Source organism: Fusarium redolens, assembly GCF_020744475.1.
Source record: "Fusarium redolens strain MPI-CAGE-AT-0023 chromosome Unknown BKA55scaffold_4, whole genome shotgun sequence".
Classification (NCBI taxonomy): Eukaryota; Fungi; Ascomycota; class Sordariomycetes; order Hypocreales; family Nectriaceae; genus Fusarium; species Fusarium redolens.
In genome coordinates, this window is record NW_025763667.1 from 1,852,975 (window position 1) to 1,865,185 (window position 12,211).

The window sequence follows — 12,211 nt, forward strand, 5'->3', positions numbered from 1 at the left end:
GTCGCAGGGCAAGCTTTTACTTTGGCTTGCTAGGTAGACAGGTAGGTGCAGAATTTAGTGTGGCGGTATGTCCGTGAGGAAGGCGAATGGGTGTGGTGTGGTGTTGCAAGGTCCTTGGACTGTAAGCGATAAGGTACGGTGCAGATGACTTCAGCTGGGGCTGGAATCAAGGGATCTGCTCCTGTTGGCGGCTCTGGGGGCTTCTAGTGCTTGTTCAAGGAGGGTAGCAGCGGGGGGCCTGGATTGAGAGAACAGTGGAACCGGGAGTAAGAGTGCAGGCAAATATAGATAGGTAGGTATGTGAAGTGCAGATCTCGCGGCAGGAAAACTCCGTAGTCTTAGGAGACGGGATAGGCCTCTGTGTTCAGGAAAGGTACGTTTCGCTTGTTCCAAGCTTAGGTGACTGCGAGAGGACCGGTACTATTTTCGGGGCTCTTCAATAGCGACTCCAGAACGGCAATTGAATTATGCTTTGTTTTGCTGTGCAGAGCTGATCTGAGATAGATCGTCTTGTTTTGGTCTGGATGTCTTGGGCGACGGAGATTCGGGCTTGATCTTCGGATCCGGGACTGGACAGGCAAGCTTGGTGGCAAATGCTATGCTATGGTGCAGGAAAGCTATCTCGCCAAGGTGGTGCGGAGAATGTGTCTATGAAAACCTATAATTTGTTAGTCGCCGTTATCATTGAATTGGCAACAAGAATAAGAAGAAGTTTGTTGGGGACAACATACAGCTTCAGATGAACTTTGGTTCAAAGCGAGAAAAGAATCTGTATGGAGCTAAAGTCGTAGAAAGTGCGAATGTGTGATGAAAGGTTATGGGGAACTAGCTCCGACCGGCAATGGATTTATATAGGCATCCAATCCATATGGCAGCTACAATACACAATACACGTAGGTGGAGCAACGGCACGCTTCCTGACGCCCAAGCAAGGGAGAACGGTTCTTCACCGACTTCGGTGTAAGACGGTGAGGTCAGATTTGTAGCAGCAACTATAGAAAAGGTATGGAGGTACATTGGTACGGTTCCTGGATTAGAAGTTTATTAGTTCGGGCCTAAGAAAGGGGGTAACACAAACTGGACTCACCTCACACTCACCTCACATCATGGAGGACCGGGGCACCGATGTCGCATCAGCCGGGGTTTCCTCCAAAAAGTGAGACGGGATGGAGATTTGTGATGGTCACAAGATCGATTGCCAGGGCCACTGACAGGGTCATTGCATTTCCTGTTCCAACCTGTCAAGAGATTGATCAAAGACGAGACTTGGTACTAGACCACAGCAGAGGCGCATTCAGGCACGCAGAAGCAGTACAATGCGGGGGCTTCATTACATGGTCTGAGATTCAACTAGTTTTGTTTTGAATATTTAAATATTGGCTATGCGGGTGATCAGAAAATTTCCATGGTGTTTTACATAGAGGCTTAGTTGAGGTGAGATGGTGTTGTTTCCTCTTTTATCGTCTTGGAGGCATTGCGCAAAAGTTTACATAAGGTATTTTAAAAGTTAGGTTCCCAATCAACAATTGTATCATCAGTCAAATAAAGTACTGCTACATATTCTGTTCTGATCGATTGATAACCTGCTATACAGCCGGTCCGGGTTTCTTTCATACCCTCCGACCTTTTTTTTTATAGCTTTGATAACAACGTGGGGTTCTCCGTTGCTTCTCAATGCCCACATCAGAACATGCATATGCAGCTCTAATTCGGAGGTGACGGTCTAGAGGCAGCCTCTTTTCTCACCCTTCTATTGCGTCTCACATTCACGTCTCTCTTCAGAGACACAGGCACAAACACAACACGACATCATTGCGTATCCCTCTCTGTTCAACGCCGATCTCGGCCAAACAATCAGCCATTGACGCTGATGGTGGCACGTAAAAGACACTTTGCACATCCATCACCGAAAGTTACATGTATGTACATGATGAGGTTGAGAGCGGGAAACAAGCATATGGGGCACCCAGGGATTTGATGCACCAAGTGGAGAGAAGATCAATTAGAAACCCAGATCCCACGGGCAGCCGTGGGGAGCTATGGCGGGTCGCGGGGAGCCTACTCCTAGCCTCTAGGGGCTCTTCGGGACGTTGCAGGGGTAGCTTTGGCTGAGGTGGGCTCTGCTAGTATTTTCTCGGTAGCTATTCCTGGTACCCCCCACCTTTCTTTCTCCCTCTCAACCTCATCCACAGCGGGCGCTTACATGATGAGGTGTGGTGATGTGATGTGAAGTCTCCAACTCTTTGCTGGATAGCTCGGGCAAGCAAATATTGTCCATTCATCCTCCCTCAAAATAAACAAAGTTGATGCAAGGCTTTACACAGTCCGAGCGTTCCGGGGAATGTCTTGGCTTTTACCTGCCTAATTCTAGTTCTAGATTGCTGTCCCTTTGGTTTGCGCCTGTCCGGCCACCGGCAAACAATTTGAGCACAGACGTGCACGTTGCCTCAACACCAAAGACAATCCAAATAACAACATTCACTAACTTGTTGATGATGGCTGGCCTCTGAGCTAATTTGGCACCTCATCCGCTAGGGCTTGCAGTAGTTAGTCTGTCACCAATGGGGGGCGGCAGCATCTAAAGACAGGCTTTGTTCCATCTTTCTAGGCAGACGAATTCTTTTCCACCACCTTCTATTACACCGCTATCCACCCAACCAAATACTTACTGCAATCTGCAAGTGCTTGAATAATGTGCTACAGCTACAGTTCTCAGACCCGAGCCGAGCTGGGGCGCACACACAGACAGACATCTATCTGATGTTGCGCGTTCCCTGGACACCACGGAAGGTTTCAACTCTCAATTCCGGGTAACACGGCTGCAATCGCAATGATGCTGATCCTGGTCCATCCACCATCCACGTCTTGGTCGAGTCAGTACTTCCTCACCGAAACCGCTCCAAGGTGAGGGGGATGATAGCTACAAGACATGACATCTAGAAACTCTTTCTACTTCGTCTCGTAATGAAACTTCATTCTGACCTTGAGGTTTTCTTTTTGCGTCAGAATCATACACTAACAGATATCGCTTCTAACTCCTAGACTACTCACCTCTCGGTGTGCCATCCCACCTCCTTGGATAGACCAGGCTACACCTAGATGGCCAAGACAACCTTAACACCAACCCACCCATTGGCGCCCCCCATTCGTCCATACCACCCTGACCGAGAATGTTCTCTCACTTTCTCAGTTCGTAGTCTGAATGATAGGAAACAATGACAAAGATAGCTTAGTTGTATCAGTGGGGGTTGGCTTTGTCATTTACCAACTGTAGTCTATTCAATGGTCACAAAAATGACGAGATGAAATGTGCTACGCTTGGTTGTTAAACATGGCGATCGTCATTTGTGACTTAATCGAAGCCAAATTTCCATCATGATGACTTCCACAGGGTAAACACCAAAAGACGGTGTATACATCGAACTCATTACGGTTTTGCTAACTCGCTTTATCGAATGACTCCGCTTGTACCCGTTCAGACGACAAAGCAAAAACAAGATATCAGACGATATTCAATTGTCCTCCTAAGAGGCTGCATCGCTAGTTCTGTAGGACAGATATTCTTGCGTGAGGCAAAGCGGACTTGGAGCTCCTTGGGTGACCCACATGATCTTCTTCATTTTTTGAACAAGCACAAGCGAGCTCGAGGGTAAGAGCCTCGAGGCACACTTTGGTTTAGGTCTTGACCTCTTGTGAGCAGCGTTGGTCGAATACACCCCTTGGATCTGCAATGTCAAGAGACTTTCTTTGTGTAAACAGTCTGACAATAAGCTCATGATAGGGCATACTACGTAGTATAAGCACTATCGAAATCAAAGTGCCTCCTGTCAAACCAAGTGATCGGCTTGTACGAGGTTCACTGACATGTTGAGGCCCATCTCACAACCAGGCACGCAATACCTTGCCTGCAGCCCTGCCCTGCCCTTGGAGCTATCGTGTGGTGGGGAGCTGTCAAGGGAACAAGGGCACCAGGTGCATGCATGCATTCGGGCGAGTTCCAGAATCCTCTCAGAAGCACGGCTCTTCCATCCCTTATCAGCATCCATCGACAGACGTGCTCGAGTCTGGGGTATTGTGTGGATTAGATTTCTCATGTTGAATTTTATCAAGTTAGCGAGAATGAACCGCTGTTATCGAGCAGCCACAATGCATTTCTTTTACCCCCTTTCCCCAAATGCGCATAACGGCGGTTCCCGTATGTTTCGTACGAGTAGTTTTGCGGCTGACGATAGAGCCGAATACTGAGATCTGGCGTTGAGATGTATGCACAGGAGAGGCACCGGCCCGGGTTTAAAAATGCGGTGATGGGAAGCCCACGAGATGTCCGGGCCGGTAGTTGAATTTACAGTGGACTTGAGGGATGTTGAATTATATCGCCAGATACTTCGGCACTGCCTTTGCTGAAGATATCATGTCATCAAAATATACTCGCCATCACCTGTACAGCACCAACAGGTAACCGCACTTGATTCATCCCAACTGATTTATGCGACAAACACACAAATCGACAAAGGTGCTATACAATTCTGCAAAATGCATACTGTTAATGTTCTTAGTCTTCGAGTTCAAAGATCTACCGCTCATCCAAAAAAAAGCCAGCCAGCCCAGAACGCCCACGGGCAGGGTATTATTACAAGTAATCCGTGTGAAACGACACAATACCATCCTGATCTCCACCAAGTTTCACTCATGCGAGAAAGCCTGTGTAAATCACTGCGAACAATGCCTCCTCAACACGAGGTTACTTGAAAGCATATCGCTACAACGCCCCGTCTTTTTCCTTTACGCCATCCTGCGAAACTGCATCATCGGCCCCCCTCGTCATTCTCAATACGGACCAAATCAAGGAGTGATGCAATGTAAGGGCTCTGCGAATTTGATCAGTACAAGTGTTTCATGGCAACGGTAATAGGATTGATAAACATACCAAAGCCCTGTTCTCTGCAAGAATCTCGAACAGTCGCGGTAACAGAGGACGGAAAAGGATCTCGTTCCAGCCTCCTATCTCACCCACCTTCTCCTGTTTCTTGACCATCTCTTCCTCAGCCTCCGTTTTGACCACATTGCGAGCAATATTCCTCAGCACTAGCGCAGCGCTGAGTGGAATACCGGCTGCCTGGGGCGGCAGGTTTGGATTTCGCTCGTCCCGTGCTGTTGTAGTTTCCTCAAAAGTCACAGCCATAGTCTTGGCAGGAATAATCCATGAACGTTCCGACTTTCGACTAAGCGAATCGCTGGGCAATGCTGAAGAAATGTGCGTGTTGATGTGTCTCGCGAAATCCTGAAGGCGCATTTTGGTGGACTTGGGATAACGGGAGCACTGATCCCAGGTACAGGTAAATTCCTTCTCGACGTTGTCAAATTGCCCCCCTTCATTTCGCTTCTCTCCGAGATGGTCCACGAGGATGTGCTCCCAAAGCTTTTCAGGTTGAATGTAAAAGTGACCGCATTTCTCAAGCTTATTGTTGGGATTGGAGGCCCAAAGGCATCGTCCGTACTCCTTGCCATCCAAGCCAAGAGGTTTTGGTCTTGCGCGGATACCGTGGATGATGAATTTTTGTTGCGGGTCGCCAGGCTCTCGAAGGACCTGCGCATTTGAATCCTTATATACAGACGTACTGTTTCGGATGAAGTCGGCAGGTGTGATAAGAGGCTGATTGATGACCTTAAGTGGTGCGACAAATGCGTTTTGGTACGCCTGCCAGGCGGCTAGTTGTGTTACAAAAGAATTGTTGTCCTCCTCGAAAAAGCAGCGAACCCAACGGTGAACACGATCTGGCTCTTCAAGCTTGAGCATCTCCTGAAGAAGATCTTCAGGCATGGGAGCAATCTGGTCACGAGCGGGAATTCTTTGTTCGGGCACGAGAACAAACTCGCGTTGTGTCTTACGAGCACCATGAGCTAGGAGGCGAGCAAGATGGTCGATGAGGTTCTCCGGCGTCAGAGACCGGACCAAGGTGTCCACGTTGGACACAACAGCAGTGTACTGATAGAGGAAATCGAGACACGCGTCGATAAGCTCATCATCATTGAGCAAAAGCCAACTGGCAAGTCGCTGGAGCACTTGTCCAGGAACGTTGCTTAGCTTGTTCGTGGCTTCGAGATTCATGGAGATGCGGCCGAGCGCCCGAAGAGACGTCAGAATGATACCGCGGTCATCAGACGTCAACTGCTCCAACAATGTCCTATACATAGGGTCGTCTGAGTCCAATGTCATGAACGGCGTTAACTGCTCAGCAATGTCCAGGGCAAGATGCTTCAGTTCCACAAGAGAATCCTTCTGTGGTAGGTTCAAGATGATACAAATAAGGTCCTTGACGGGAGGGAAGTCTGATATGTTGTGAGCATTTTCCGGCAGAGTGACCATGTTCCGTAATGTCAGGACAGCTTCAGTGATCAGCACCATATTGTCTGCGTATGACTCAGTTTGTAAAATGTCGGGTACATCCTTCTCGATCAGGTTTTCGATTCGCTCCAAGATATCTTGTGTCCCGTAGTTTCCGTCAAGGGCACTTGGATCACTCGAGTCATATGGGAGGTTCCAGGATATACTCCAGTTGACGTGGTAGAACAAATGTCCCACCTCAAGGGCTTTGTCAACTAGACCTTCGGCCAGACCTGGAAATGAATCAAACTTGTACTTATCACCTCGCTCAAACGATATTTTCACCAAATGACTGAGCGCAAAGGCTTGTTCAGCAGGAATGTTTGATCGCAAAGCGTTCAAACACCTCATATAAATGTTAGGACCATCAAAACCGGCTAATACAGTTAGTCGAAGAAAACGACAAAGAAATAACGAATATATACTCACTGCCAGGTTGCATTGCTTGACGAGGGTCAATGCGTGGAGTTTGGCGTGGTTTCTGGAACTCGGTGGGCGCATTGCTCGGGGTTGGCACTGCGCGCAGTGTTAAGGGTTTAGAAAATCGCGGCTGATAGGCAGTGACCAAGTTGGATGTATTCTCAGAGTTAGTGGGATGGTGAAGAACCGAGGGACCTCGATTTCCCTGGTAATTCTGCTGTTGGTGCTGCTGAGGTACGTGCATGTTTGGGTGATGCGAGGGGGTCTGAGGAGGGTTGGCGGCGGGTGAGTTGGTACTGCTCGCATGGTGAGCAGAAGAATGTCGGGTTGTTCGCGAAGGTCCAGTATCCGGTTGAAAGATGACGCGCTGAGGAGGTGCCTCACGCAGTCCTCTGGATGCACGCGCACTGGCAGCAGTGTCTGGCACGGGTCGCTCGCGGACGGGTGTACCATCGTCTCCCGAGGCCGCTGAGTCTGTGGCACCAACGTTGCTCTCTCTTTTCTTCCCCCAGAAATTTTCCCTTGTGCGTGACAACAAACCAGCACCTTTAGCCGTCACGTCCTCCAGAATGTCTTTGGGTGGAGGTTCCTTTCCATGTACTGTGCTGATCTCGAATGCAGCCAAGTTTTTGTAAAACTTCTCCTTCAACGAGAAGGCAGTTGAAGCTTCATTGTTAGAATATATGCCCAGCTCAGACGCCATACGGCGCCATGCAAGCTTCTCCTCCGAGATCTTGTCATAGCCGCCACTTTCAACAACGTGATTGAAGACCTTGAACAAATCAACATGTGTTGCGCCGACCTTGGGCTCTGGATCAAGTGTCGTTCCTCGCTTGGCATGATAATCACGGAGTCGCGACATGAAGTCCTCGTATTCGGGGGTGCGATCTATCGTGTGCGGCGGCACCTCATTGCGAACGGGGGCCATACTGAGAGATCGTGCGGTGAACTGTTTGTGCGCGGGTGGATAGAAACAGGATACGAAATGCGCAGTCGCGAAGAAGGGGCAGAGGTCTCTTGTCGTCGAGCTGCGTTGAACGTCTTGCAGTCAAGAAAGATTTCCCACAGACAGGCGCTTCCACGCAGCGTCTGAAAGGCTTCAATGACCTGTGTATCGATAATTGGCTGGTTTTGGAGATACCGTGGGTGCTTGCAGCTTGATCCACGATTCTCAAATCGCATGGGTCAGTCGCTGATAGTTTGGTTTGGCGCGGCGCGTCGAAGTCTTGGGGGTAAGATTAAGCAAGCTTATCTCCACGTGACCCTTGCTAACAAGATGGTAAGTTCCCTGGTAGCCAATCAATGTTATCCCTTCAACCTCAATCTCTCCTGCCCAAAGTTGGGAATGCTTAGGCCTTTGAATTTATCTTTTTTTAGTAGGTAGGTAGGCAATAAGGATGGGCAGGTGCATCGGGTCATGGAGTACCTACTCGCCACCCAGGTCCTTAAGGTATCAGGCAGTGTTTTGGAAGGAGAAACTGTCCTCATGTTGAAGACCAATTGCATAACAGACAAGGCACGGATGACTTTATCACTGTGAACTCCAAACCAAATCCGACCAAACTTCAACTCGTTCACTCTACATAGTGTGCAGTCTTCCATTTTTAAATTCTATCATGGCCGGTCCCCCGACTCCTGTGTCCCGGTGCCCACTCGTTTACTTAGAGATCCGCGATGGACCATCCGCCAGAGCCTATAACTCTTCTCACCCACACAGTGCTTTCACCTTGACAATCGAAGGTGAAAGGCCGATCGAATCAGAGATGGGTATCTTGGTCCTATTGATTCATAAAGGGAAACAACAAGTGGTACGGACTTGTGGTGATGGGCTCGAGTGGGATGCTAATAGGCCAGGTTTCACTTCGACTCAGCGAAATAAGAGGAGGATCACAGTCCTCTGGAGAGATTATCAGCATCAATAAGCAAACTAATCGAATCTGTGTATCTGTACCCAAGAAGCCCCAAGCGCTCCTCGCGCAGTTCGAGGAGAAGAGAGATTTCAGCGTTGCTGTTTGCTTGCTGCAGAGGGCTGGGTTCTTCGCCTGCGAGGCAATACCAGCATCTCTTCTGACAGTTCCCCCTCAACCCGGACCCCAAACACGCGATGCCATGTTTGACCTAAGGCCACGACTCTCCTCAATCACGCCGCCCTCTCTATTACCTCCGAATGATTTCCAAGGAGCTGGTGCTCAATCTGACTTCTCGTTCACCACAATGTTGAACGCTCCTTTTCAGCCTTCACCATTTTCGACAATCCCGACCTCGCATATCGAGCAGACACAAAGAGCGCAGTCAATGCCTATGCAAAGCTATTTACCAGGAACCCAAATGCGCCATACTAGCCCAGTGACGGCACAGCTCAACCCATACAACATGTTGCTTGAAAGAGACGGTACACGCTCACATATACCTCGCGTTGGGTCACCTCTGAGGTACTCCTTTAACTTGAATCCGCCTCCAACACAGTCACCCATCGGTAGGACCGAAATGATGGTGCCTGTGAATGTAACCATAACAGGCCCCGATGCTCAGAGTCTCCCAGTTCGTGAAAGCTCTAAAGTCGGTTCTTTTGAATATCACCAGAACGTTGCTATTAAGAGTTATAATAAGCACGCAGACTTAAGAGAGGACCTTTCGCCCGAACCGTACCGTCAACAGCCACTGCACAACCAGGACTTTCGCAATTCGATGCCTCGGCCCAGACAGTTGCCATTTGACTTACGCGCAAAGACCACCGCGCCATATGAGAAGCCTAAAGTGCATGTCAATGTGCAACCAGGTCTCGAGAAATCCTCTGGCTCTGGAAAATCCAAGGGATCTCTTGACCAACCTTTGAGGACAGATTCAATCAATTCAGGGAAATGTCAAAGCACCTATTCCACGTACAACACGACAAACAAGAGGCTGAATCAGCCCAGTCGCAGAGCTCTTACGTCAGAAAACACTGATAACTATTCCAATCTAACTCACAGTATTGAAGACCATCCTCCTGGCTCTAATTCGGTGGGTACGTTTGCGAGTGTGAAAGCAAAAGATGATATGTACAAGGACGCCGAATGTCAGACAACCCTCCCAAAGACCCCGAAAGCTTCAACTAGCTTGCCGAGCTCTTCAGAATTGAGACAAGAAATCTCGGGCGTGGAGGTCTTGCCATGGGTTATGCTTACTGATTGCAACACATTGAAGGATTTGGATCAAGCAACAGCCACGTTGTTTGAACAGTTCGAAAAGGATGTCGCAAGGGGTGGTGACGAAACTTTACTCGCACAGTTCTATCTAAAGCAAGTATGGGCAAGGCGTAGAGACTTCTGGTTTAAAAAGCTTCAAGTGATGGTCGGTGGGGAGTGACGACTCTTTGACGAGTCACCTGCCTCTAAACCCGGACTGTTGTATGTGAAAGGAAGGAAACTCGGACATTTGACTTTATTATGGGAGTTCAAGTGATTGTAGACAACTAATTTATTGCTGAAACTGACTCACCGTTCCTAATATATAAATCTTTGTACCGTACCTACCTCGGACTCTCTCGTTCTCCCCCGTCAACAACCGACCGACCCCCTTTAGGTCTTTTGTCCATCGAACTTATCACGGCATCAAGACGCCCCCTAATACCAAACTTATTCCAAGGGTTTAGATTTCTTGCCGAACTTTCACGTATTCCCATTGGTTAGAGTTGAGCTACATTTCTTTCCATATTACAATCATTCTAGCTACCACGATGTCTATATCCGACACGGTCCTCCCAAGCATTGAAGACCCAGATTTCCTCACAACTTTTCCGAGCCCAGCCCCCAGTCCCAACAACCTAGAAATGTCTCACAGTCCCGATATAGAACGGCTGTTGGAGACGTTCCCTGACATTGATGTCGAGAAAGTCCGTGACATCATGGCGAAACAGATGCGCGAGTCCTCTCAACGTAGGTTGCAACCTCAAATGTCCTACTAGAGTACGTATATGTTTTCTGACTCTATAATCGCAGGCATTAGCAAGCGTCTTGCTAGTCGTTCTGGCTGGTTCTGTCAGAAGCAGGGCCTGAGAAACCTCTTCAAGGACATCCATCTCAACGACACTCAGGAGGTCATCAACAAAGATGTCCGTCTCTATCGAAACATCAGCCAGAAGCACGGTGCCCAACACACGCTGGAATGGGCCGAGCAGAGGGGCAACAACATCATGATTGTTAGCCGTCTATCTCGCAACATGGGCAAGCACCGGAGCCAAAAGAGGCTCAAGCTCTGGACCGGGTTCCACAAACACATACGCGACGTTATCAACGAGCGAATACAAGAGATCGAGAGCGGCAAAGGGGAGCTTGCGAGAGCCTTCCACATTATTCAAGTCACAAATACACCCCGAGAGGTAGCCTGGCACCTCATTCGCAAGCATCCAGGGACATGCACCTAGATTAATACCTAGGTAGTCTTGTACCCAACGATGGCACTGTGTATTCCAAGGCTGTATTATTTGTATATATCCTCGAGTTCTTGAAAAGCATATGCATCATTCAAGCTTTTTAAATTAAATTGTCGGACCCGATATAAGGTCTGGATACATTCCCAGGGTCAGGGTTAAGCATGGTCCATGGAAGTCATGTTCGAGGACCTACCTGTTACTGGTATTAAGGATTAAGATCGCAAAGCTACTGCTCTATCTGCATTTACAAAAAGCCTGATTGGCACTTGAAATTTCCCAACATTTCTTTTTAACTTCTTGTGTGAACTCTGTTACATATGCTTAAATATCTGGCTAAGGCTCAGGGTTTGATGCCCTCAGCAACAAAATCATTGCTTGGGCATGATATGAATCCTAGAACTCTGCCTCAGGTGACAAAGCCATCAGTTGACAGAAAGCATTCGTTATGGATCCCAACCTTGGGGTGCTTTTTGTCATTGATATACAGCCCAATATGACCAAACTTCTCAACCGTAGTTTAAGGGGTAACGCCCGTCCCCAACTAGCCATATCAGGGGTAACTAGATTACGTGTGAGGGATCAGCCATAACGTACAGCAACTCGCCGTCTCTACTTCTTATGCGGAGCCACGATCACATCTACGGCAGTACTTTCTGATGTGGCGAATAGTCTTCCTACAGTTCCTGTTATTGCGCCAAACCGTTATGTGCGCCTACAGAGGCTTATTGTGTTTAAAGTACGAGAACGACTATTCTTGAGGCCTTGTGCATATCTCCTGCCTAAAGCTCAAGCTATTTGAGATTTTTCAATGTATCGGCTTGATAATTTCGTGGGGAATCATGAGCTTTAGACATTTACCGACACGCCTTCCTATATATTCCTGTTAGTAAATACACCATTTAGTGAAAGTTCAGGCGTGATACAACATCTATCTGCTACAAATGTGTAGATGTTTGATGATTCAGAAAGTTTGTGGAGGACACATGGTGCAG

General features: G+C 48.3%; 4 protein-coding genes across 4 annotated transcripts; 3 read left to right on the top strand and 1 right to left on the bottom strand.

The window, feature by feature from the left end:
- Nucleotides 1-911: 911 nt before the first annotated feature.
- Nucleotides 912-1,538, top strand: BKA55DRAFT_560889 (uncharacterized protein). Its single transcript, XM_046192123.1, has 2 exons — nucleotides 912-1,028; nucleotides 1,088-1,538. The coding sequence occupies exon 2, from the start codon at nucleotides 1,126-1,128 to the stop codon at nucleotides 1,363-1,365; it is 240 nt and encodes a 79-aa protein (XP_046053154.1). The 5' UTR covers nucleotides 912-1,028; nucleotides 1,088-1,125; the 3' UTR covers nucleotides 1,366-1,538.
- Nucleotides 1,539-4,821: 3,283 nt separating this feature from the next.
- BKA55DRAFT_281497 (uncharacterized protein) lies at nucleotides 4,822-7,998 on the bottom strand. Its single transcript, XM_046185504.1, has 2 exons — nucleotides 6,815-7,998; nucleotides 4,822-6,762 (listed from the first exon to the last, which is right to left on the bottom strand). Exons 1-2 carry the CDS (start codon nucleotides 7,731-7,733, stop codon nucleotides 4,895-4,897), a joined length of 2,787 nt encoding a protein of 928 aa, XP_046053155.1. The 5' UTR covers nucleotides 7,734-7,998; the 3' UTR covers nucleotides 4,822-4,894.
- A 124-nt stretch (nucleotides 7,999-8,122) lies between these two features.
- BKA55DRAFT_560896 (uncharacterized protein) lies at nucleotides 8,123-10,365 on the top strand. The gene is made up of 2 exons (XM_046192124.1): nucleotides 8,123-8,613; nucleotides 8,660-10,365. Exons 1-2 carry the CDS (start codon nucleotides 8,422-8,424, stop codon nucleotides 10,151-10,153), a joined length of 1,686 nt encoding a protein of 561 aa, XP_046053156.1. The 5' UTR covers nucleotides 8,123-8,421; the 3' UTR covers nucleotides 10,154-10,365.
- Nucleotides 10,366-10,523: 158 nt separating this feature from the next.
- On the top strand, nucleotides 10,524-11,210 carry BKA55DRAFT_686857 (uncharacterized protein; the record flags this gene model as incomplete). The annotated part of the gene is made up of 2 exons (XM_046198989.1): nucleotides 10,524-10,722; nucleotides 10,786-11,210. 2 exons carry the CDS (start codon nucleotides 10,524-10,526, stop codon nucleotides 11,208-11,210), a joined length of 624 nt encoding a protein of 207 aa, XP_046053157.1.
- Between the last annotated feature and the right edge of the window lie 1,001 nt (nucleotides 11,211-12,211).

What these genes read in the sequence shown, in the direction of transcription:
- BKA55DRAFT_560889 (XM_046192123.1), top strand. Translation starts at nt 1,126, where the DNA reads ATGTCGCATCAGCCGGGGTTTCCTCCAAAAAGTGAGACGGGATGGAGA.
- BKA55DRAFT_560896 (XM_046192124.1), top strand. Translation starts at nt 8,422, where the DNA reads ATGGCCGGTCCCCCGACTCCTGTGTCCCGGTGCCCACTCGTTTACTTA. An exon ending in ATAAAGGGAAACAACAAGTG is followed by an intron (nt 8,614 to 8,659) that starts GTACGGACTTGT and finishes CTAATAGGCCAG; the next exon opens with GTTTCACTTCGACTCAGCGA.
- BKA55DRAFT_281497 (XM_046185504.1), bottom strand. Translation starts at nt 7,733, where the DNA reads ATGGCCCCCGTTCGCAATGAGGTGCCGCCGCACACGATAGATCGCACC. An exon ending in TCAAGCAATGCAACCTGGCA is followed by an intron (nt 6,763 to 6,814) that starts GTGAGTATATAT and finishes TAACTGTATTAG; the next exon opens with CCGGTTTTGATGGTCCTAAC.